This window comes from Heterodontus francisci, chromosome 43 (assembly GCF_036365525.1).
Source record: "Heterodontus francisci isolate sHetFra1 chromosome 43, sHetFra1.hap1, whole genome shotgun sequence".
In the NCBI taxonomy this organism is placed as follows: Eukaryota; Metazoa; Chordata; class Chondrichthyes; order Heterodontiformes; family Heterodontidae; genus Heterodontus; species Heterodontus francisci.
In genome coordinates, this window is record NC_090413.1 from 20,233,149 (window position 1) to 20,259,501 (window position 26,353).

General features: G+C 43.2%; 1 protein-coding gene across 2 annotated transcripts in view; it reads left to right on the forward strand.

The window, feature by feature from the left end:
- camsap3 (calmodulin regulated spectrin-associated protein family, member 3) overlaps window positions 1-26,353 on the forward strand; it is a 178,010-nt gene that overhangs the window by 115,138 nt on the left and 36,519 nt on the right. For both annotated transcript variants that reach the window (XM_068021113.1, XM_068021114.1), the window contains exons 4-6: window positions 1,918-2,001; window positions 21,295-21,433; window positions 23,670-23,809. In XM_068021113.1, the coding sequence (XP_067877214.1) occupies window positions 1,918-2,001; window positions 21,295-21,433; window positions 23,670-23,809 (363 nt within the window). The remainder of the gene's footprint in view (window positions 1-1,917; window positions 2,002-21,294; window positions 21,434-23,669; window positions 23,810-26,353) is intronic.

The window sequence follows — 26,353 nt, forward strand, 5'->3', positions numbered from 1 at the left end:
TCCCCTGGTATATCCCTCATCTCCACTCCTTTAAGGCCAAGGCTATGGTGGACAACTGGTTTAGCCATCCATCACCAGATCTGGCTGGACGACTAAAAACATTATTGGGGTCCTGCTCTCGTCTGTTAAAACTACTCACTATTCCAAGATCATTCTGGAATACAAGGATAAATCCCGGCTTCTTTTCTCTACTGCAAACAGTAATCTTAAACCCCTCTCCACCCTCGCCTCCAACAATCGGTGCGAGGAGCTCATGGACTTCTTTGTCACTAAGATCAAGACTATCCGATCAGCTACCTCTGCCATGTCCCTCCTTTCTACTAGCCCACAGGATCTAACTTCTTCTAAACCGCACCCCCCCACCCCCCACCCCCCACCCCCCAATCCTAGCCTTGAACTCTCATCTTTCTCCAGTTTCCCTCCTATCTCCCCTCATACCCTCTCTGAGCTCATCTTATCCAGGAGATCGACCTCCAGCTTTCTTGACCCTATTCCCACTAAACTGCTGATCACCCAACTTCCCCTCCTGGTCCCTATGTTAGTCGATATTGCTAATGGTTCTCTGTCTTCAGGTGTTGTCCCTCCTATTAAATCTGCTGTCATCACCCACTTATCAAAAAAACCAACCCTTAATGCCACAGCCCTTGTAAACAATCACCCCATTCCCAACCTCTCTTTCCTCTCCAAAGCCCTTGAACGTATTGTCGCCTCCCAAATCCATGTTCATCTTACCCGGAACATTACGTTTGAATCACTCAATCAAAGGTAAACTACCCCTTCTCCACCTGTTTGCGGCTTTTGACACGGTTGACCACACCCTCCTCCTCCAATGCCTCTCCACTGTCGTCCAGCTGGGTGGGACTGCTCTCACCTGATTCTATTCTTGTCTATCAAATCGTATCCAGTGTATCACTTGCAACGGCTTCTATTCCCACTCCCACACCATTACCTTTGGTGTCGCCCAAGGATCTATCCTTGGCCCCCTCCTCATTCTCATCTACCTGCTGCCTCTTGGCGACATCATCTGAAAGCACAGCACTGGTTTTCACATGTACGCTGTCGCCACCACCTTTCTCAACTCCTCCACTGTTGCTGAATTATCAGACTGCTTATCCGACATCCAGCACTGGATGAGCAGAAATCTCTTCCAATTAAACATTGGGAAAACCTGAAGCCATTGTTTTCGGCCCCCAATCCAAACTCCGTTCCCTAGCTACTGACTCTATCCCTCTCCCTGGCAATTGTCTGAGTCTAAACTATTTGCAGCCTTGATGTCATATTTGACCCCAAGATGAGCTTCTGCCCGCATACCCATGCCATCGTTAAGACTGCCTTTTCATGACCATAACATTGCCCAAATTAACTCCTGCCTCTGCTCATCTGCTGCTGAAACCTTCATCCGTGCCTTTGTTACCTCTAGACTTGATTATTCCAATGCACTCTTGGCTGGTCTCCTGCTTTCTACCCTCTGTAAACTTGAGGCCATCCAAAACTCTACTGCTCATGTCCTAACTCGCACCAAGTCCAGTTGACCTATTACCCCTGTGCTTGCTGACCTGTGTTATCTCCCGTTAAAGTAATGTCTTGATTTTTAAAATTCTCATCCTTATTTTCAAATTTCTCCATGGCCTCACCCCTCCCTATCTCCTGTAATCTCCCCCAGCCCCCGGCATGAACTATTTGGGCTGAATGTACAGCACAGTAACAGGTTGTTCTATGTAACGTCCCTGAAATGTAAGTAACAGGCTGTCTGGTGACTCCAGCTGCTATAATCTAAAATGGAAAATGGTGTCAATTCAGGGCAGGGTCAATGCTGTCTGAAAGGATTTAATTGAGGTAGCTCTTCTCTTGTAGGGACATTACCCCAATTTGCATTTGATGCATTCTGATATCCTCTCTCTTTCTTTCATTTCTTAGATAAACCAGAAATTGAAAGATGTCTCCGAACGGTTGCACCAGATGAGAAAACAGCCTGGCATAGACAATCCAACAAACCAAGGGGTAGGCATCTAACTAATAAACCTTTGTGCTTTGTGATTCCATCCATATCTCTTGGGTGTCTAAACTTAGTGCTTTCACTGTTGGTAATGTTTTTCAGCCTGCTTCTTGTCTTAAGGTTAGTTTACTAACTGATTTTTCCAAATCCCTGACTTGTCTTCGACATCCTAAGAAGGTCAATGTTTGTTTTTTTCACTTTCGAGTCTCCCGTTTTGGTGAGAAGAATCTGGAATTCAGTGGCCAGATGACCCAGGGACAACGGAGTGTGATGATCTTGAACTTAAAAAGAAAAATTGAGGCTTTAGAGAGGGTCAAGTGGAAGACTATCATTACTTTAAAAGGTTTATGATACGAGAGATTTCAAGACTACAAGACCATTACCGTGGACATTTTCAATTCATTACTGTACAGGACAACTATTTTGAATTATGAATCAGCGAGTCGCTTGAGTTTTTCTAAGCTGGTAATATAATGCTGGTTCTTTTCTTACTCTTACTTTGTAAGTGGCACTGCATTTTTTGAGTGATTTCTCTTTGCAGCTGGTCGACGTAACTCTGTGCGCTGCCATCTCATTTGTAGGCTAGTATTCTAGTTAGACGATGCAGAAATGGTGAAAGGCGCCCAATCTGAACATCTGATCAAAGTTGGCATGGTAGATTTTTTTTTTTTTTCCCTGCCACTTTTCTATACCCGATGCATATATTAAAAAAAAAAAATATTGGCTACAACCTATACAATCGCTTGCATATTTATTAATGTCTTTCATGGAAAGCAAGTTGTGGTGTACTTTAGAAAAGACAGCAGGATGGAAATGGAAATTCTAAGGATGAGGATAGGGACCAAAAGCACAGTCAAAGAGAGAAGTTTTTGAAAGAAAACTAGAGTTGGCAAGGCATAATATTTCTGGGAACGTTCCAAATGGCACTGAGTGAGAAGTTGGTTACAGTGGTAAAGATTTCTTGGGATTGAACATAGCTTTTTGTTCTCCACTATGACTCCTACATAGTAGTATAGGTTAGTCTCAATGGCCATCTTGTACCCGAATTGTAGAAGCTCCAGTGCACTCTGCACAAGGTGGGTGTGTGGCCTTGTAACTTTTATGTTGACCTCCTCATCTCCGCTATTTTGCAATTGGGTGGTGGTGGAGGCCAAGGAAGGGTGGAGGGGAGAAGAGAGATACTCTAGTGCCTTCAAGTGGCCTGTGCTAAATTGGCATTGACGGAGGCATAGGGGCAGACCATAGTTCCAACCTGTAGGGGCAGGGGGGAGATTCTAACACAGACGGGATGATAACTTTCAATAAGTAGTAGGAAGATCTGCTCTTCTGTGTGTGAGGCTAATATCTGAACCAATGTCCCATCATAGTTATTGGCTCATCTAGCTGTGAGATTCTACAGAAGCAAGACTAGAGGTTCCAATTGCTCTGGATTGGATGGAATTTGCCCAGGATTAGTTGTTTCCCTCTGACTAGAAATGACCTAGTTTTTCATTTAATTCACACACATTGCAAGCCTGTCTCCTGAAGATGTCCATATCGCTCTGCAGTGACTGGGTGAAGAGAGGGCCTACACCAGTCTAACTAGTCTACCGAGGCCATTTACACAACAGAAATACAGTTAGTTACTGGTAGAACTGTGTGCCCTTTTAGCCAGTATTTTAATCCTGATCAGTGACCTGTGGCGCTCTAAACAACTGCACTTTTTCATGAAAACCACAATAGATGACGAGATTGATCTGTGAACTCCTTTTATGCCGAATAGGGTGACCAGAATTAGATTGTAGGGTGAATTTAGCCAATCAAAATTGGTTGTTTTCCAAGCCCATTCGTGAACTGGGGGATGGCTAGAAAAGAGAGTGGTGGGGCCCTCTCTAACAGTGCTCTGCTCATTGTTCCCTGTACAAGAAGGGAAAGCTTCGATTGTCCCTCCACATTTAAGGGGTTTTATAATTAGTCCACATTGCATTTGGAAAGCTTGCTTACACTTCTGTGGAGTAAAACCCATTTTGTTTTCATTTTAACTGGTACAAATATTGGGTTTTTGCCACAGCTTCTTGTAAGATTCATTATGTTGTAGCTGCTTTTATTGAACCATAGCTGTACCACTCAATATGGTGGCAGAGATGTCTTGAATATTTGCCCGAACAATTCTACATATAAGCCTAAATGCATTTGGGGCAGGGGTTTGGTAGTGATGACTGCTGATTGAACTGAAGGCGAGCAGTAATGATTTATTCCATCTTGATTAGCTTTTTTTAAAAAATGTGATGCATGTGATTGACTTGGTCTGGATGTTGTATTCATTTAACTTACATAATGTCGAGGCTGTCACTATACTCCCTGGTATCTTTGTCTGTATTCAACAGGTTTTAAAAAAATATATAGTTATTTGTACCTGCTGTATTTGGATTCACCTCATTTGCAGAAAATTGTGACATTTGTTTTAAAAAAAAAAAAAAGTTGAACCCCTTGATATTTCATCAAAAACTCTGTTGTCTGCGTCCTAAACCCTTCCAATCCTACAACTGTCCAATTCTAGCCTCTTGTGCATGCCTGACTTTCTTTGCCGTTTACTATTTGTTACTATGTAGTGCAATGGTCGTCATTTATTCTCCGTGGATTTCAACATTGTCCTGTGTTTCTTGTAGGAACTGGGTTGGTTAGGGGATCTGTACCGTGAAAGGACTTGCCTCCAGTTATGAGATCCTCTTAGATCCAGGTTTTGGTTTAAAGGCTGTGCCAAAGAGCCCTGTGTGTGTGCAGTTCACAACTAGTGGATGGGGCAATAAGTGTCAGCCTTGCCAGCAATACCCATATCCTGCGAATGAGCCATATAAGGAAGAAACAATGGAGCATGGATCAGAGAATATAACAGAGGGGGTGGGGGGGAGAGATTACTGCAGCACCCCCACTCAGAATTAATCACGGCCAGTGGGTTTTACACTGCAACTCCAAAACCCTTCCCCCGTTTACATTGCATGAAAGCCAATTGCAATTCTCTCAGACCAGCAGTAAAAATGGTTTCTCCAAGCTACAAATACATCATTAAATGTAGCAATGCAGATTAACAAGGTCATAAAAAAAATGACAAATCAATGGGGCTCCATTTGTATTTTTTTGACTATACGTACAGTGAAATCTGAATCATATCTTGCATTAAGCTTTGAATCTTTCAGAATATTTAACATGTATTTAATATTTCTAGTAATATGTTGCCTGACATCTGAAGCACTTTTAATATTATGAAATTCATATGCTTCTCCTCTCTTCCCTTTTTCTCCCTCACCCCTTTTGGCCTTTGATCTCTGCCTCTGTGACACACTGTCCTCAACAGTGTCCCACCAAGTGGTATTGGAAGCTAGTTCCTGTAAGTCCACCTCTCAACTTTTACTGCATCTCACCTCTGACCCCCAAGTCTTGCCCTGTTTTCTCTTTTTTTAAAGAAAAGAAAACCTTGTTTAACTGAGTTTTATTTTGAGACGATTTAAAACTGTTTGCTAGAGTTGCACAGTGTGTGTGGTTATTTTTTATCCCATGACCCTTTTTTTGGGGGGGGGGGGTGCATGATGTGTTGCTCAAGAAGCAAAGGATGCTGGGATTGTTCAAGTTTTTAAAAAAAAAAAATCATACAAAACCAAGCTTGCATTTACACGGCACCTTATCATGTCAAAATATCACCATGAGCTACTTCACACTGACAACGCAATGAATTATTTTTAAAGTGTCACAACTCTACAAAGGCAAGCTCTGGGATGTGTTTGTTTAACAAATTAATGGATGAAACTAAATCTCCTCAAGGGGCATGATCTTCATGAAGTGTGTGGTAAACTTTCTGTTAGATAAATCATTGGAAGAATTATCGGGGTCCATACTGTAGTCTTTCCCACCCCCGAAGATTTGCAAAAGGTATTGTCCCATTCAGGTATTGGAGTTTTATTGTGGTAAATCAAAATCTTGTTGAATTGGTCAGAAATATCTTAAATGGGTAAAAAGCTTACCCATTTGTGAAAGCATGTCTACGTGAATGCGTTTGTGAAGAGGCATTTGTTAGTCAGTCAACAGGGCTGCCCTTCAGATGGCCAAGGCTGTGCTCCAAGCCTTGGGTTGCCCACATTTGGCTGCCCTCTGTGGGTGGCATTTGCCAGTTCAGTGGGTTTGTGGTTCTGTGGAGCATCTCAAGTGCATGAGTAAGAGGTTAAGACCAGGAAGAATAAACTTCTCCAGCCCAGAACATCTTTTGGCTGTTTGGAGGCACCAGATGTAGCAAAAATGGAATCGCATGCTGCCCTGACCATTTCGGTTGGTGGATAATGATGACCAGAAACTGAGAGGGGACAAAATGGGGAGATTATTTTGAAGTGCCAATGACGCTTGCAATGCAAATCTGTACAGAGAAGGCAAAACACGTTTCAAAAGGCCAAAAGAATGCATCATTTTATCTGTTTGTTTTTCACATTATTTCCCCCCACTTATTTTGAAAGATGGCACACTCCTTTTCTGACACTATATAGGTACTCTGTTCTATCTGGGTGATTTGTTTCATATTGGTGTTGTATTCGGATGTCATATTTGCTTCAGCGGAGGCTCCACTGCTGGTGAGCAACTTCTGATCTGTTATTTTGGGCATCGGGCTCCTGGAATCCTCCAGTGTCCACATATAAATTGCCTCATTATGTGTGGCAAGCATGGGCCCCAGAATTTAAGTACTACTTGAGTGGCTACATTTGGGGGTTAAGGACTGATGCACGTTCCTTTTGAGAGAGCGTGCTAATGTCATGAATTTGGAGCTCCTCTGCCATATTGGTTCTGGATGAAACAAATTTCAGCTAAAATTGGCTCTGATTATTTCTTGCATGCTAATGACTGCCAAATATCTCTGATTCTAGATTTTGTGAGCTTAGTACAGAAAGGACTCCATTTGTCCTATCATGCCAATGTTGATCTCACACTGAAGCTGCCTACTTTAGTTCCACTTCCCCACACTCTCATGCACTTGTTTCCTCTTCATCTCTCGCCCTCTTATACACTAAATTGGTTTCAGCAGCCCCTTTGAATCCCATATTCTGGTAACTCTTCCCATGCAATATCTTTCTTCCAGCCTCCTTCTTTGTTTTATCTGCTCATTGTCCTCATTTACATCTCCTTGCTACCTGGGGAGAAAGATTTCATTTTTCTCTCCTCCCCATTGCCTGAATGCAATGATAGGTGGAGGAGCCAGAAGTCCTCAGTGCCTCCACTGAAGTGGTCATCCTTCACATACAAGTTCTAACATGAAAGCATCAAAGCTCAGCCTGTTCTTGATCATGTTTTCTGGTTTGGGTGGTGGAAGGTTTATTCAATAGCAATCTGAAGCAGAGTTCCTGATTAATACAACCCTTGGTCCCCACCTCCATTGCTGAGGCCAATTTTAGCATCACTGGTGCTGCCACAGCTGATGTAGCACGCCCAGTACCTCTCAGCTGCGTTTCGCCAGTAGACCAGCTGCAAACCCCTTTACTGTTAGAGGACCAGATCTTGTGAAAACTCTTGAGTTACCTGTACACAGTCAGGAAAGGTTTTACAAATGTGCCCTTTTACTAAGGTTCTTCCTTTCTCTAAGACACATTCAGTGAAGATGCATTCAATGTCCTGCCCTAGATAGAAGGTTGGAGTTCCAGGACGCGTGTTGTCGCTCCATCACTATCTTGTGCTCCTGTCTAGTGAGGCTTTACCCAGGGAGTACAGCCTTGCTGAGTTTAACCTCCTCTCTGTCTTGCACACGCCTTCTCTAGTCTATTCTTCCTTCCTTATTTCATGTGCATTTCCAGTGAGTTTGTCTGGTCATTGATAATTTGCAGATGATCTGAACTGGTTTCTTATCTGGAACTGTGTTGTGGATTGAAGTGATGGTGTTGGTCCTCGTCTATGGAAGGAGCGGTACGGAGTGGAAACTATGGAGTTATTTTTAATCTCACTCACCAGGCGTTTTGCTTTCCACTGACTTCAATGGAGTCACCATTGCACCCAAACCTGACTGCTTCCCAATGGATGAGCAAGTTAAAATTTCCCCCCAAGTGTTTTTCCATATTGATGAATAGAGTTCAACGAACACCAAGCTAGGTTACTTGTTCACAAGTTTCTTTGAGTCTCTTGGAGGTTAAGGCATAAGGTGAGGCTGTTAGTGACAGGTACATAGTCTATGAGGGTTCTCAATCATTTTCGTAGAGAAGTGTCTGTTACTGAATTGGTCAAATCCCAATACTAAAGGAAATCCACTACTCTACCTTTTGCAGAAAAAACAGTGTGCTCAGTGGTGAATATATCTTGAAACCTATTGAGGATCAAACTAGAATTGGATCCATTCCATAACCACATACATAGTAACAAAGGGACAGGAGGAGACCATTCAGCCTTTTGATCATGTTCCGCCATTCAGTTGGATCCCAGCTGATCTGTTTCTACTTGCCTTGGTTCTGTAACCTTAACTATGAATTACACCATAGAATTGTTAATTTCCTTTCACTTTTTTCCCCCTTGCCTCACTTTCTTCATTAACTTGCCCCAAGACAGGAGGTCAAATACTTGCAGGTACTGCTGGTCTGACCCAGGTACTGGAAGATGGTTTGTGGATGGCTTTGATCTTCCTTTCCATGTTCCCCACCAGTAGGAGATCTGAACGTTCCTACATCTGAGGGACAAATAACTGGGCCTGTCTAGTTCAAGTGGCCACTATTCCCAGGTGACTGTTGATGATCAATGCTGGCGAGCCATGTCACCAGAAGGAGCACTGCAACTGAATCTGATCATCACATGCCTATGTATGTTCACTTGCAGCAGGGATGCTAATCTTTCAGGATTTCCCTGGAGGCTCTAGGAATTAAACATTGATCTCCTGGGTGCCGTTACAAGCCACAAACCTGGGAGTAAAATCATAAGGGAAGTTAAGAAAACAAAACAAAAAAAAATTCTTTTGATAACTTCTGTTTGTTAGCGACAAAATTATATCATAAAAGGAGGGGATGGTTGGAGGTGTGATGCCATTGGATGAAATCTCCAGGAGTGCATCCAACCAGAGTTGGTAAGCCCAAGCAGAGGTCTCTGAATATCCATTCCAAAAAAAGACACTAAGTTGCATTTCTCCACCCACCTAACTCCCTCTCCTCGAAGCAGAAAGGCTGATAGTAGCATGTCTACTGTGGCTGTTGCTGCGGTTAGTTTGACTCGATGCAGACCAGAGATGGGCTTTTTGGCACGGACATCAGAACTATTACAGCACAGAAGGCCATTCAGCCCATTGTGTTTGCATTGGCTCTCCAAATCAGCAATTCACTGCCATTTCCCCACCTTCTCCCCGTGACCCATCTTATTTTTCAGATCGCTGTCTAATTCCCTTTTGAATGCATCCTGTGGATAAAATTGCCAGATTGTTATGGCGGGAATGATGGGAGGAGAAATTTGAAGTAATCTTTTTTTTTAAAACATGAGTTCAAACCCACACAAAATTCTAAGTGTGAAGTAATAGACTCCCAAGTATAGAGGATGAATGGAGAAAATAGGGGCAGAGGGGAGAAAAGAGACAAAGATGGCAATATTCAACAAAGAAGTCGCAGAACTAAACCCAATGAGAAAAAGAGAGGACTGGGTATGAAATAAAGTGGATTAAAAAGAGGGAAATGGAGGCCAAGGTAGCTATGCAAGCCAAGACATTTTTCCTCCTTGGTTCTTGCAGTTGAGTGAAAAATATTGGAGTTGGGTGGCGTTCATTTATGAGCTGCTCTGTTCTTGAAAATGTCACGCAACCTTCTCCCAGTTGGCTAGATGGTTTGTTCTTAAATTCAGCTGCCATCAATTCCAAGACTGATGTTTACAATGCGTGACAAAGGACAAATGTTAAGAGCTTTCTCCAATATCACTTTGTGAGGTATTCAAAACGCAAATGGCATGGAGAGGCGTGTTAAGGACTTTGTGGCTTAGATGATTTTTTTTTCCCCCCCCCCTGCTGGGTAGTTCTAGCAAATGTTGCATCGAAAATTGTGATGTATCGATCACTGTTCCAGCCAAGATGCCACTATACTGAAGTGGAGGGCACTTAATGGAATTTGCTGGTGTTTTTCATCTTCTGTCAGTCCTTGTTGCTTTTGTCTCCATTTTAATGCAACGTGATGGCTACACAGGAGGCAATAAAAAGGAATTTTGACTCTTCTAAAGTAATTAAGATTTGCTAATGTATAGATTTAAAAAAAGAAAAGTACATGATACATTTTCTGCTCTGTCTGTAACTCATTGCAACTGGGCCTGTTTCAAATGGGCCATCTACTTGTGACTATCGAGCTGAGGTAGTTGGCAATCCCAGAATCCTTTGCTTTGAGTGAATGTTAATACTTTATCTCCATTGTTAAGATTTGAATACTTTTTAAATTGTGTGGCGTGTCTCTTAGATCATTCTGTTGAATGTTATCTTTCACTGAGTCTCTGCTCCCTGTCTTTGGGATGGAGGGTTTGCAACCACCTTGTCTTAAAAAGCAAGAGTGGGATTCTGAGTTCGGAGCTATTTCCCAAGTGTGGAATGTGGGAAGTTCTCCCTGTGAAGTATTGGGAATTGAGTGGTCAATGAATTTGGTTTATGAATAAAGTGTATTTTTGAGGGAAAACAAACAGTTCATGAGATGGGTTTTCTCTTCAGATCACTTCACCGTTTGTAATCTAGAGAAGAAAAAGTCTCCCAGAAAAACCCGACACAATTCTCTCACCAGACCCTGGTCCAGCATTACAACCCCCTCCAAGGTGTCACTGTTCTGAAAGCAAGATGGAGCCAATTCTTCAAAATGGGCTTTGTAGGCAGTAAGACCAAGAGAATTGGAACTGAATAGAGTGGTCTGGTGGATATGGTACTGGGATAGCAACCCAAAGGTTAGGAGTTCAAATCCCACTGTGGCAGGTAAATCAGATCTTTTTGGTATTCAATCCTTTGAGCTGCTTTTGCAAAAATATCCAGTTTGGCATTGAGAAAAAATATCAGGTTTGTTGGGGAGAGTTAGATGTCTGGCCTAGATGTGATTCCAGTGCCAATCTCTGCGGTTGACTTTTCATGCCCTCAGAGCACCTAGACCACTGCCTTGCTAGTCTCAGCCATATCCCAGTACACTAGCACTGGAGCCATGTTAAATGGGAGAGTGGTGGGGAAGAGAATCTTCAAAATGATTAATTGGATTCTGTATAATTTGGGGAAAGGGGGTTTGGGGGTGGGGGGAGGGAGGAGTGAGTAAAAATTAATCTAGCAAATCCTTGAGAGACCCACCAATATCAACGCGGCCAATGGACTGAACTAAGAGACACCAATCTGTTTACTCGCTGACCCACCCTTTTTAGCCAAACATAGGCTGCATGCTGACCACTTGACCAATCTCAGCGTGCTCTTTTTTTCTAAGTGGCTGAGTCTAGTACACTGCATTTATGCTTCTTCCTTTTTTGCCATTGCATTTAGCATGCCATCGCTTTTTGTTTGAAGGAGTCTGAGAATAAGCCTCCTATGGTAACGTATCTCATTAGTTCAATCAATTTGTCTTTAATTTTTGGTGGGTGGTGAATGTGTTGAAGGGCAGGTATGACGAAGACCATGTTATTCCTTTTTAAACAACAGGCCCAAGTTGGCTTCATAATCCTTCAAGACATTGCTAGAGATTCTGTCTTCTGTGCTGCTGCCATTAAATGAGCCGGTTGCAAATTTAACCATCAAAAAAATAACTGGCTTGCAATTGAGAAACTGCTATGTTGAACTTTTGTGCTTTTCGATGTGCTAAATGTGTTTGTCCACCCTGAGCTTTCAAACAAGGGCACTTTTTTTTTGAGAAGTTAACTGTCACACTGTGGAAAAAGTATGTTGCTGGAGACCGGAATGCTTAAGAGCCCTTCAAAAATTATATGATTGAAAAGATGCCCACCGCTACCTCTACTGCGATCTGTTCAGGGCATTCCCTGACCAGTATCTTAATCACTGAACAAATGAATCTTTTTAGTGGGATGATGGTGATTTTGTTTATAGTCTAATCTGCCAGCAAAGTTGGGTCCCACTAAGCCCCCATCTACGAAACTTGATCTATCAAGGATGTTCTTCCGAGGAATTGTTGGCACCCGACTGAGCCAGTTCAGTCTCCAGAGGCAGCTCTGCCCAACTCTAAGCTGTCGTTTTGATTTTCTCTTTGGAAAAAGTGTTAAAATGTGAAGGAGTAATAAATAAAGCTTGCATTTGTACAGTGTCTTAAGATACCAACACCGCACAGTGATTTGCTCTGAAGTGTAGCAACTTGTTATGTAAGCATATGTGACACCTGTAATGTTGCACAAGCAGTCATGGGATGACCAATTCAATATGGGACACATGTAGTCCAGGTCACTGGAGAAACGCCCTGCTCCTCTCGGAATAGTGCCATCAGGTTTGCAAAACCTTATTAAACCAACCAGAGCTTCAGTCTGAAATCTGAGTTTCAAATAATCACTCAAATTTTTTTCTTTGCCCTCCATTTCCTTGCTGTGAATGTGCTTGGCAAAAAGCTGGCTATCCACCCTTCCCCGCTTTCTTCCCGAAAGAAACTCCCCAACTTTCTCAATCCCCAGGGGTGGGGGCAGTCAACACTTGAAAGAGTAATTTGAGTATCGTGCATTCGGAAAGACATTGTGTTCAATCGTTTGCATTACTTCAAGGCTGATTTTGATGAATCTTTTTTGTCTCATCCTGTTTAGTATTACAACCAGACAACTTCATTGATGCTAAAAATAAAAATTAGGCCAAACAGGCTTGCCGATTGTTACATCTCAATATGTGCAGACCTGCTCCAGCAGTGGCCATTAATATTCTCCATCATAATACTCAAGGGCAGTCACCAGGAGTAGTTCACCAGATCATCTGTTTCTGAAAAACATTTCTTAGTTTATCGATCAGGGTTCTTCTTCCTCCCCTACGTTGTATATTTTCCGAAGGAAGGGTGACTGAACCCGTTGTTCCTTTGATCCTTCCTCCCACCTTGAGAGTCTTGTTAAGAGGGCAGCATATGGAAGAAGATGAAGAAAGACCCATTTAAGCCATCAAATTCGATCCTTGCATGCACTCATGCACATTCTACATATTACCCCATCCGTTTAATCTCGGTGAGGGGAAAAATCTGAGTAAATGACCCCTGTTTTCCCCCAAAGAATTATCAAATTGCGACATGTTGGGGGTGGGGGGGGGGGGGGTGTTGATGGGGTGCAGGTGAATTGATTTGGGTCCATTAGCAAGGGTGCAGTTGCATTTTTCCAATTTCTTACCACATGTGAGGGCAAATTCTTTATATTTACCCCCTGGTGTCCCTCCCTCAGTGATGGCTATTGAAGCCTGGGGCAACCCACTCCCAAGCCTTGGTTCTGAGATGGGTGAGGACAGCCCAGAAATGGTCGGCTGGGACGAAGGATGAAAGTGTGCTACAGCCTGACTTGGGAGATCTGGCTTCATGGGTCTGGTTACATTGGTTCAAATTAATCCAGCGAATTAACTCTTGGAAGCATTGAAAATTTGCATTAAGAATCCATATTGGCCCCTGCTTTTGCCCCCTGAGGCTCTTAGTGCGGAATTTATTGTGAGCTGGCTAGGAGTTCTTGAAATTTTCAAATTTAAATTATATGTCTAAAATTGTCAAATTTATGTCCTTTAGAGAAGGAAATCTGCTGTCCTTACCTGGTCTGGCCTACATGTGACTCCAGACCCACAGCCATGTGGTTGACTCTTGCATGCCCTGTGAAATGGCCTAGCAAGCCACTCAGTTAGGGCAATTAGGAATGGGTAATAAATGCTGGCCTGGCCAGCGATGCCCACATCCCATGAATGAATAAATTTTTTTTTTAAATTTGAAAATGTCTGAAGTGATACTTAACATGTCTTGATGGTGTAATGGATTAGAATGCACACTTTCTTCTCTGGAGCTGGACTAATGTTTGAAAGTCTCCTCCCTCAGCGATTTGTTGTGCATTGTAAGTCCAAATTAAATTGTCCAGCCTGAAATCCATTCTGAGTGGGCGTTAGACCATGGCACAAAACTGCTCGTTCATTATCATCAGCAATAATGCACAGAAAACTCAAATATTGATTGAATGCAGTATGGCAAACGATAACCCCCTACCCCCTGGTAATAGGTCTCTCAAAGCCTGTTGATATTTAGTTGTTTTTTTTGTTGTTGCTGGTTTGTTATGTTTGATAGGTTTAGACTAGGCTATTCTTGGTGCTGTTGCCTCACTGCATAAATCCTAAATTGGAACCTCCGGATCTACTGATATCGGCAACTTGAGATCCATGAAAGTTATGAGGACTTCATATGTTGCTCCTTAACCTCAGTGGTGCAACCGGTGACCCAAAAACTGAAAATCCTGGACACTTCCGCACAGAGGCTATTGGTTGCAGAACAGGAGGCGTTTCACTGAGTCTTTGTAGGTTAATACCCCACTCCAAAGACTTGAGCTCAAAATCTAGATTGATTCTCACAGTGCAGGGTGTGCTGCCATGCTTGAGGTCCTGTCTTTCCCTTGAGACATTTAAATCAAGGATCAGTCTGCCCTGCTCTTTCTCCCCACGCCCCCCCCCCCCCCCCCACCCCACTTAGGTGGATGTAAAATATCCCATGACGCTATTTTGAAGAAGAGCAGGGGGAGTTCTCCCCGGTGTCCTGGTCAATATTTATCCCTCAACCAACATCACTAAAACAAATTATCTGGTCGTTATCACATTGCTGTTTGTGGGAGCTTGCTGTGAGCAAATTGGCTGCCATGTTTCCTACAACAGTGACTACACTTCCAAAAGTACTTAATGTGCTGTAAAGCACTTTAGGACGCCCAGAGGTTGTAAAAGGTGCTATATAAATGCAAGTTCTTTCTCTCTTTTGTCCATGTTCTACCAACCCTGGGAGTGCACGATTCTAGCGGATACTAGAATGGTAAAATGTTGATATGAGCAGTGTAAGAGGGTTTTACTTTCCCCGCCTCACTTAAATAGACATGACAAACTGGGAGGCACAAGAGACTCCAAATACATTTGACCTGGTAGCTGATATCAATAAAGGCGACCATTTATTTAGACACTTACAAATATGATTAAATTAAGTAATGTGGCACAAAGCAAAAGTTTCAGCAATTAACATAATCTTCCAAACCAGATTATAAATTCATAACATCAGGTTAGGGTCTTGTAACTATATTAAAAAGGAATAATACGGTCACAAATAGAATGACATCTTTTTCCGTTTTCACTTCTCGTTAAGAATCTTTTTCTTGATTTTATGTTTCCGTGCACTGTGTAGTATTTCTCAGGCTTGCTGAATGACCATGAGTGTCTTTTTATTTTTTTTCCATCCTGGTGCATGCATCATTCAGTTCAGGAGATAGAATGAGAGTTCTTTTTTAATGTATTTGGAATGCCGTGACTTCTGTTTTGCGGTGGTATTGTTTGAAATTTTAAATCTTAAGAAAAAAACGACTTTTGCGTATTAATGAATTAATATGTATAAAATGTTGACCTGTGCAAGGTTTGAAACAGCCAACCAACTGGTATTGAAGTTAGCGGAGCAATCTCTCTCCCTGTTTTCAGTGCAGTGATATTTTGGACTCAAATGTTTGCTTCCTCCATGTAAACCTGTTCAGTTAAAGTGGATTGCTGATTTTCGTTTAGAAAATTTCTTTGGACTTTTTTAATTGGTTCGAAATAATTGATATGGTCATGCCTCTCTTTTGCATAGCTCGTGCGTTTTGAAAAGAAAATTGTTTTAAGAAAATCATTGAGTTTAAAGGTACTGTTGAGCCTGATGGTTTGAGGGAGTTGAATCATTTAGATTCAGTTCCCATACTTGGTCTGACTACCCTTTGAAAAGATCATTTTCCAGATGAAAGCTACTTGGCCCATCCCTGCTCCGTCATGCGAAAGAAATGGCAGGTATCAGACCCCATCGTGACAGCATCCGATGGTCTTGGTTAATTAGCGTTTACGCTCACCCCAGCCACTAATCTAATGCAGGTGTTGGTCACACTGAACGCAGCCTTAAATTTATCTTTCGCCAGTTTGAATTGGGTGCCCCTTGTCCCAGTGCCCGGCTTTAGCTCAATAATATTTAAGATTCATCCCTTCGACATATACTATCATTTTATTTTCTAGGTCCTTTCACAGTCTTATGGCTGCTGTCAGCAAAGTTGGTCGTCTCGCTTAATGTTTTAAAAAAAAACGTGAAGTAACTAAACTGTAAATGTACGTTTGAGCCCACTTTCATTACTTGTTGATGGGTTTATTATTTTTAAAGGGGCCTACAGGTGAGACTGGCTCTTCAAGGATAATTAAACCCAATCCCTGTCTTCATAGAATGATACTGAAACAGTCCGTGTCTATATGCAGCAAGACCTGGACAACATCCAGGCTTGGGCTGATGAGTAGCAAGTAACAATCGCGCTACACATTTGCCAGGCAATGACCATCTCCAACAAACAAGAGAGAATCTAATCGTCTCCCCTTGACGTTCAATGGCATTACCATCGCTGAATCCCCCACGATCAACATTCTGGGGGTCACCATTGACCACAAACTGAACTGGACCAGCCATATAAATGCTGTGGCTACAAGAGCAGATCAGAGGCTGGGAATTCTGCAGCGAGTAACTCACCTGACTCCGCAATGCCTGTCCACCATTTACAAGGCGCAAGTCAGGAGTGTGATGGAATACTCTCCAATTGTGTGGATGGGTGCAGCTCCAACAACATTCAAGAAGGTCAACACCATCCAGGACAAAGCAGCCCGCTTGATTGACACCCCATCCACCACCTTCAACATTCATTCCCTCCACCACTGACACAGTGGCACCAGTGTGTACCATCTACAAGATGCACTGCAGCAACACGCCAAGGCTCCTTAGACAGCACCTTCCAAACTTGCGACCTCTGCTGCCGAAAAGGACAAGGGCAGCAGTTGCATGGGAACACCACCACCTGCAATTTACCCCCCAAGCCGCACACCACCCTGACTTGGAACTATATCACTGTTCTTTCACTGTCAGAGAGTCAAAATCCTGGAACTCCTAACAGCACTGTGGGTGTACCTGCATCCCGAGGACTGCAGCCGTTCAGGAAGGCAGCTCACCACCACCTTCTTGAGGGCAATTAGGATGGGCAATAAATGCTGGCATAGCTAGTGATGACCACATCCCATCAATGAATAAACAAAAAATGCAGCACAGTAGGTGGCCATTTGGCCCATCATGCTTGTGCTAGCTTTGAGTGTTATCCAGTTTATCCCATTCCCCTGCTCTTTCCCCATAGCCATGTTTTCCTCCTTGCACATTAATGAAGTATTTTTAGGGTTTAATATGAATGGATGCCTGATACACCCCCACCTTTCCGAACCTAAAAGGTTCTCCAGAAACTGCCTGTTACTTGACCACTGGAATTTTAAAAACTTTTCCTTCAATGTTGAGCATTATGTTATGACCAGGTGAGAGAGGTCTGGGGTTCCCTCTCAGCCTTTGCCTGGTTTGACCATAACGGGGTTTAATTTTTTTAAAAACGCCATGTTTTTAGCTCCCCTTCAGCGAATCCTTGTTCACTGCTCCCCAATTGTAAGGCAAAGAAATCAACCAGACAGGTTTTCTTAGATTTAACAAAGAAAGTTAAGTTTATTAACCTTCAAACTCTAATTCGGTTAAAAGGAATACGCAATGCAACCACGTTAGCATGCATATGTGATAAACACACGCGGATAGAGACAGAAAAGTAGAAAGAATAAAGGGGAAATGTTTGAAGCAATAGCTGGGGTATATTTACTGTCCTTTGAGTTCGATGTAGAGTCTTTGGTTGCAGGTAAATTATGCTGTTTCATTGGGGCCCAGTGGACGCTTTCAAACTTGTTTCGTTGTAGGAGTCTTCTCTCTCTCTCGAGGTTTTAATGACTTCAGTGGATCTGGAAATTTGTGAGAGAGCCAGGCAGTAGAGAGGCTCTTTCTTCAAGTTCAATTGCAGTCTGACCCAAACTGTTCTATGAGCAGTTCAAAACCAAAGCTGGGCCAGTAGGTTAGTCATGTGACTAATTTTTAAACAAACCCTCCTGTGTTTTTGTGGATTCCTTTAATCTTAGCGGACACCCGAAGTTAGTGGAGAGAGTGGGGAATAGAATGCTGGCTTGTTCCACACTCAATGACTGGTGATCAAAATCCTTTTGCGTTAATTGGATCAGGGAGCAGTTCTATTGTCTCTCCAGGCAACTGTTGTAGTATGCAAATTTTTCCAGCCACTGCTGATCTCTTTAAACAATTCATCTCTTCAGTCCAGTAACAGTTTAAAATTAATGTTTCAAATGATGAAACTAATATGCCTCATTCTTGGCAGGTGGGGTCTTCATGACAATTATCTTTGACTGCTGGTTCCCTTGTGAGTGAAATTCTAACACAATGGAGGATCCTTGGCGATGGGAGTCAAATAATAACTATGTTAAACTTGGCTGGTGTTCTATGATCTTGCAGTGAGGTCCACTTCAGAGTTGGAAGAACAGCTTCTATTTAAAGGAATTACACCATTGTCCCTCAGCACCACCCATGCCTGCCAGCAGATTGCAACGCTCCGTTTTCTGCTTTTTTTTTCCCCCCCCCCAATGCTAATTTGATAACCTTGCTACACATCTCTTGATATTTCCATTGACCAAGGATAACATTATTAAAGCCTGTCTTAGAGAGCATGCTCCTAATAATAGATATTGGCTTGAGACTGTCCAAAAAGCATTTCCCCTAGGATTTTTTTACGAATATGTAAGATGCAGGTGTCTTATTTCGAGAACGAAGTGGCAGAATTATTAGATGTAGATGGCCCAGTGGTCCAAGCCTTGAACTACAGCTATGATTTTTTTTTTTGTGATCACCCAAAGTAGGGATATCAAAGGTTCAATGGGACGGGCACTTGTTTCACACAGAGGGCGCAGTGAGTTTAAATCACAAAATGCTGTGATTTTTAAAATTCTCATTCCTGTTTTTCAGATCCCTCCAAGGCATCGCCCCTCCCTAATCTCTGTAACCTCCACCAGCCATAATCCCACTGAGATCTCTGCGCTCCTCCAATTCTGGCCTCTTGTGTATCCCTGAGTTTAATCGCTTCACCTGTGGTGGTCTCTGGGCCATAAGCTCTGGAATTCCCTCGATAAGCCTCCCTGTCTCTCCCGCGCTCGCTCTCCCGCGCTCGCTCTCCCGCGCTCGCTCTCCCGCGCTCGCTCTCCCGCGCTCGCTCTCCCGCGCTCGCTCTCCCGCGCTCGCTCTCCCGCGCTCGCTCTCCCGCGCTCGCTCTCCCGCGCTCGCTCTCCCGCGCTCGCTCTCCCGCGCTCGCTCTCCCGCGCTCGCTCTCCCGCGCTCGCTCTCCTAAAATGATCTTTAAAACCTACCTCTTTGACCAAGCTTTTGGCCCTGTCCCAATATCCCCTTATGTGACTCGGTATCAAATGTTTGGCTCCTGAGAAGAACTGCCTTAAAGGCGCTATATAAATGCAAGTCGTACTATTCCAGTGGGGTTAGAAAGTCTTTTTTAAAAACTCTTCAAGGCCTTGAGAATTATTTGCAACTTGGGGCCAAGAGGTTCACATTGGCCTGGTACTTGTCCTAACTCCAGTGGATTTTAAACTGGATCCTGAGGGAGCCACACAATTAGTTAAATCGTACTGTCCCTATTGCCAGACAGCTGAGGTTAGAAACTCTGAACAATTCCCTTAGACCTGAGGTAATGTCTCTGCCTCTATCAGGATGGCTCTCTCAAACCTTGCGCCCTTTGTACTTTTGTGAAGGTAACTGTCGCAGATTACAGCGACCCAGAATTAATTTGGAGTTTAAATCCTCCATCTTGGCATGACTGCAATTCCCGTGCAGTATTACAGCCGATCATTTTTCCCACAGAATTTTACAGCGCAGAAATGGGCCATTGGGCCCAATGGTTTGTGCTGGTACATGCGAGCCACTTCCTACTCTACTATATCTCGCCCTATCCACATCCTTCAATTCCTTTCTCCCATGTGTGTTTATCTAGCTGCCCCCTTAAACGCATCAAGGATTTTGGAGGATTTTTCTGAAGGAGGTGCATTAGACCGGATTATACATTGCAGTAAAGCAGAGTATGAAATGTATGCTTTCTCATTTCATATTTGGATGTGCAGAGACTTTAATTTGAAATTGAAAAGAAAGGGCTCACCTCTTGAGCATGCTGCTTTGCAAAGTCTTGTCTGTTGGCAGGCAGCTGGTCAAGATGTTGTGAATGTGTCTGTCTAATCAGGAGATCTGCCTTTCTCATGTTTTTTTTTTTGTCTGGACACCACACACCATATGACCTGCTGAAGTAAAAGGAACTTGGTGCTTGGGCTTCAGAGTTGTTCAGTTTATTAACCCTCAACCTTGAGCTTTGACCCTTCCAAGGCTACGACAGCGTAGGTGGCGAGAATCACTGTCACTGACAGTAAAACATTGGCTGTAAAGTGCTTTGGGATACCTGGTGGTCGTGAAAGGCACTATATAAATGCAAGTCTTTCTTGTTTCAAAATAAGTGCAGCTGAAACCACTAACCTGTGCAGAGGCGTGGGCTGCGGTAAGAACTCTTCGCTGAGAAGATCATTTCCCACTCAGATTAAGAGAATTTTTGGTTATCGGATTCTTTTCGCGAACAGGTTGTCACTTTTTTGTATTCTTGCATAAGAAAGAGGTTCCCATCAGTTATATAGACCAGGGACTTCTGAAGTGAGCTGCTTAATATTATGGTATCCACAGCAAAAGGCTTGAATTTTATATAGCTGGTGGCATTTGAGATGGGCTCACAGTTTGCATCAGGATTGGCAGACATTAAATGGTTCAGTTCAGCTCTACACTGGCTTACTTAAATAGGAAGGTACTTGATTGTAATAATTGATCATTTGAGCAATATGGGTGATTGGGTGTCCTCGTTGTTCCAAATCAGCTCCCAGTGTCGTTGACTACATTGAGAGAATTTCAGTATTGTTAGGGTGAAGCTTCCCCCACTTCTTCACCCACCCACCAGTGAGTAAATACATTCACAGTATGCATGATTTGTCCAATGAAATATGAAGCATAGCAGAAGGGAACTTGCCCATTGGCTTTAGCTCCAGACCATCAGTGTATTATTTTGGTCATTTTGTGTTGCTTATTTCTGAAGTTAAATCATACTAGTGGCTATTTCAATCCTTGTTATCTGTAGCATTCTCCCTCAGACCCCACCCCCCAACCCCTCCTCTCAGCTGCTCTGTTTCCAAACCTAAGATTTTGTTTTCCTTGTATAACCAGATTCGCTACAGGAAGGACAAAGTGCTGACCAAACAGACTCCCTGCTTCCCCACGGTAACACAGCTCAAGGACCTGGCCAATGGGTGTGCTGTAGCAGCTCTGATCCACCACTATTGCCCAGATGTACTGCGTTTGCAAGGTGAGATATGAACGGGAAATCCGTGAATGGATTTAAACCAGACACTTCCTTCATCTCCCGCTTAGATTTTGATTCAACGTAGAGAAGATGTTTTCACTTGGAGACCAAAACTTGGGGCCATAAATACTAATCAATCCAATAAAGACTTCAGGTGAAATTTCTTTACTCCAAGAATGGTTACACATAAACATGGAAAATGCTGGGAATGCTCAACAGGTCAGATAGCATCTGTGGAGAGAGAAAGAGTTGACGTTTCAGGTCGATGACCTTTTGGCAGAACTGTAAAAAGTTAGAGAAGGATCTAAGCAAGTACAGAGGTGGGGGAGGTGAGGAGGAACGAGCAAAGGGGCAAGTATGTGACACAGTGGAAGGTAGGGCAGATTAAATGCCGAGAGGATGGTGCAAAGCAAGAATGGATGGTAGGTAATAGGACAATAAAGAGCAAAAAAGGGTCTAGAGGAGATGAAAATGACAATAGCAGAATGTTAGCCAACAGCTGCTGTCTGAAAATATGGGAGCAATAGTTTATGATCTGAAATTGTTGAACTCGATGTTGAATCCAGAAGACTGTAAAGTGCCTAATCAAAACAGAGGTCATGTTCCTCGAGCTTCCATTGAGCTTCATTAGAATAGTATAGGAGCCTGAGGACAGAGGTCAGAATAGTAGTGGAATGGAGAGATAAAATGACAAGCGGTAAGGATGTGGGACCTGCTTTCGCAAGGAGTAGTTGAGGTGAATAAGTCTTTCCTGATGGATGTAACCTCTCAGTTCTGGGATCATCCCTGTAAATCCTTTTTTGCGCCTTCACCAGTGTTTCTATCATCTGTTCCCAATACAGAGGGGAAGCTGGATAAATACATGAGGGAAGGAGGAATAGAAAGTATGCTGATAGTGTGAGATGAGGGGGCTCGTATGCAGCATAAGCGCTAGCATCAACCAGTTGGGCAAGAAAACCTGTTTGTGTTGTACATTCTGTGTAATATGGCACGTATTTTTGAACGTTTCAGTATAAACCCACTGGAGCAACTGTGACTCTGGTACACTGGCAAGACCCCCGCTTACTGTCTGTTCTTGGCTGCCCTGAGGAGGTGTATGTGGGTCACCGTGAGCTTGAGTTTTGTGCTGGGCCACTTCAGATGTTCTAGTGTGGGACTGGAGTCGTGTAGGCTGGCCTGGGTAGAGATGGCACATTCATCTCCATGAGGGACATCAGTGCTCTGGTATCTTTGGTTATTTTCCTGGTGCTGGCCCACAGATTCCCAGATTCATTACCAGTCCAGTACCACAGGCACTGCATTCACATAATCATAAAGTCCATACCAACTTAAACTGGTGATGGGTTGATGAATATTTATATAGTGTTGCTGTGGAAGAATAATAACAAGTGATCAGTCCTAAAGTACATTGTAAAATAATAATGCTATGCTTAATTCTGTTTTCGTACTGCTTTATAAGTCCTGATATTGCAGATGAACGCACTAAGGGTTTGCATTTTATCTCCCAAGGTGACATCAGGGCCTAGAAACCACAGTCAAACATTTCTGGCCTCTGTATTGTGAACAGGTTATAGAGACACTGGCAAAGGTGCAAAAAAGGATTTACAAGGATGATCCCAGAACTGAGAGGTTACATCCATCAGGAAAGACCGAACAGACTGGGAAGCTGAGGGGGGGAGTGGATGGAAGTTTTTAAAATTGTGAAAGGGTTTGATAGAAAGGATGTTTGTTCTTGTGGGTGACATCAGATTCATGAATGAACCCAATAGAGAATTCAGGAGAAACTTCTTTACCCAGAGAGTGGTGAGAATGTGGAAGTCGCTACCGCAGGGAAGTAGTTGAGGTGAATAGTATAGATACATTTAAGGGGAAGCTAGATAAACTCATGGGGGATAGAGGAATAGAAGGTTATTCTTATAGGGTGGGCAGAGGCTCGTGTGGAGGATAAACACCAGTTGTGCCGAATGGCCTGTTTCTGTTTTTAAATACTTGAACAACTCCTATAGCAGTTTTTTTTTTTTGGAAACTAAAACTGATTGTCTTTGTCTCTGGCTTGTAACTGGGGTGGTCCCAACAGGTAGATTAACTGAGAGCAGCTAAGGCTGTCTGTTTGAGCTTTGGTGTCTCAGGGCCCCTTAGCTTCCACTTGTCTTGCAGCTAAGTTACAGATGTGCTCCTTGAACTTGATTGTAGCGACTACGTTTCTGACTTTTCTTCCACCCTGCCCTTTCCTTCACAGATGTTTGTTTGAAGGAGACCATGTCCGTAGCTGACAGTCTTTACAATTTACAACTGATTGTGGATTTCACCCAGGTGTATCTAGGTAACTGCTGCCATCTGGGCCTGGAGGATATGCTCTACACCCCTCCAGTGCTAAAGGTAATGAATTGAAGTACCATTTGCTCTCTCTATTGTGCGCCTGCTCTCTTTCCCATGCTCACTCTTGTTCTCGTGCTCTCAGGGACTCCTGTTCCTATAGATATGCTAAGTTGGTTCCGTCAGTTCTGTGACTGAAGTGTGAAATTCAGTATCTCTGACCCCTGGCATTCAATTAAGAACGTTTAATAAAATTTGAATGGGAACTTAGTCAATCAAGCCAGGATCTTTCAGACCACTTGTATGTTCCATTGTGGCATACAATTTCCATACAACACTGAATAAAGTCCCATTGAAACTCCAGTATCTGGCTAAGCCCTAGCTCCAGGTTTAGGCTACATCGTACTGTGCTGTGCATCAGTGCTGCAGTAGTAGTACAAATGCATCCGTTGACCCTATCGTCATTTCATCTCCTGAGGTGAACTTCTCCCGTTTCTCTCTGCCATGAAAGGTAAATTAGAGAAAACCAATGTAACCCCCTCATGCCAACGACGCAAGGATAACATTCGTGCGGTTCTCGCCGTTCGGGAACTAACTGCCATGTTCTGCACCATGTTTGATCCTCTCCAACTGTATTCCAATTCCTACCCAACTATCCAAACAATCCTTTTCTTCTGGTGAGTTATTTGTTGTTTACTCAAATCGTTAGGCTCGTTTCAGTTGTGATTTATTTCCTGTTGGCACCGTTGAGTCATTGGAGATTGTCAATAATGTAGGTGACAGGATACTGGAGATGGGAGTGCTGGGTTCAGTCCTGAAGACAGGCCATGTTAGGTAACTGATGATGCCTGGACTATTGTGAGTCACAATTCTGGTAAAGCAGTCTCTATTACAGGAATCTGTACCCAAACAAGAATTTAGAGGGAGGAAGGACTATTTCCCCTCAAAGTTGTTCCCTATTGCCAAAAACAATAGACCATCCAGACCACCTGATTTCAGGAAGCTCGCTATTGGCTGAGGATATATCCAGTGGCCATTTTTCTTTACCATAGGGCGCATGCAGGCCTCTCCTTATAACCGATGTTGCTCGAATGAGGTGAATGGAGGATGTGAAAAATAACTGCTTCTGAGGGGAACCAGTGTTGTTTAATACCTGATTGTTTATTTTTCAGATTGATGTTGACTGAAGTAATTTGAACATCCCTCTTCACTCTGCTTTAGCCACAACCCATTAACACCTCTAAATCTGACTCCAGTCATTCATCCCTACCAAGATGAGCTAACTATATTGCATGCTACCTTATGTCACAGCAAAGGCCTAGATAGATGAGTGGACTGTCACTTTTAATGACTGCTTTCTTGCCTCACAACCAACCATTTGATCTAAAACAACGTAGCTGCAAACTTTAGTGCAATTATTGACACAAAATGAAGAACTGGCATTTAGCCCTAATGTCTCCTCTAGCTCAGTGTCAGATTTTGTCTGATTTACGCCACTGTGAAATGGCTTGGAATGCTTTACTACCTTTTAAAGGTGCTATGTAGATGCAAGTTGCCGTTTGGGATGGTGACAGCAGATTGACGCTGCTTTTATGTTTGTTCAGGGTTTGCCTGGTCAGTTCCCAAACCGCGAGTCTTGTGCACTGAGTCCAGTTTCAAAACCAGGCCTTCTCTTGGCAAATCTGCCTGATCTACGCGCGGGTTGCTGTTTGGCAGCCAGGGGGCGGTGCAGACTCGCCAGAACGATACCTGGGATAAAAGGGTTAAATAATGAAGGATAAATTCAACAGATTAGGGTTGTATCCTTTTGAGTGTAGAGGTTTGAAGGGATGATCTAATGGAGGTGTGTACGTTGATTAAAAGGTTCAATAGGCTAGATAGCGAGAAACTATTTCCTTTAGTGGGAGAGGTTAGAACAAGGGAGCATGACCTTAAAATTAGAGCTAGACTGTTCAGCGATGATGTCTGGAAGCGTTTCTTCACACAATATCTAGAACTATCTTCCCCCAGAAAGCTGTTTGGGGGGAGGGTCGTGTGGTCAATTGAAAACTTCAAAACTGAGATTGATGGATTTTTTGTTTGGTCAGGCTATTGAGGAAATTGGAGCCGAGGCAGGTAGATGGAGTGAAGATAAAGATTGGCTGTGATCTAATTGGCAGGACAGGCTGGAGGAACTGAATGGTCATCTCCTGTTTGTTTATTTTCAATGCAAGATCCATGCTTCAGGGGCCAGTGGTGCAAACCCTCCGTCAATGCCAATATAAAGGCTTCTTTACGTCAGGCAGCCATCAGAAGGAGAGTAGCTGTTATAATGTGAAGCAGGCTGTGGTGAGGGCTTTTGATCTCTGGGGCTGGGCCTCATTATTATTTAAATGATAGGCTTGTACAGGAAGCCACATACAGATTATAGCCTAAACTTGTAGCATCAGGGTTTTCATGGGGCCCATGTGTCTGCTTGAGAAATGCAGTTTTTTTTTTTGCGTTGGGGACGACGTAATTCAGGCAGCTAGTTGGATGCTCATTCTGAGGCCCCCAACTGTCAATTATTTCGCTTGATGCTGAGAATGGGCTGGCTAAATGCACTAAGCCCTCAGCGATGGTAATTGG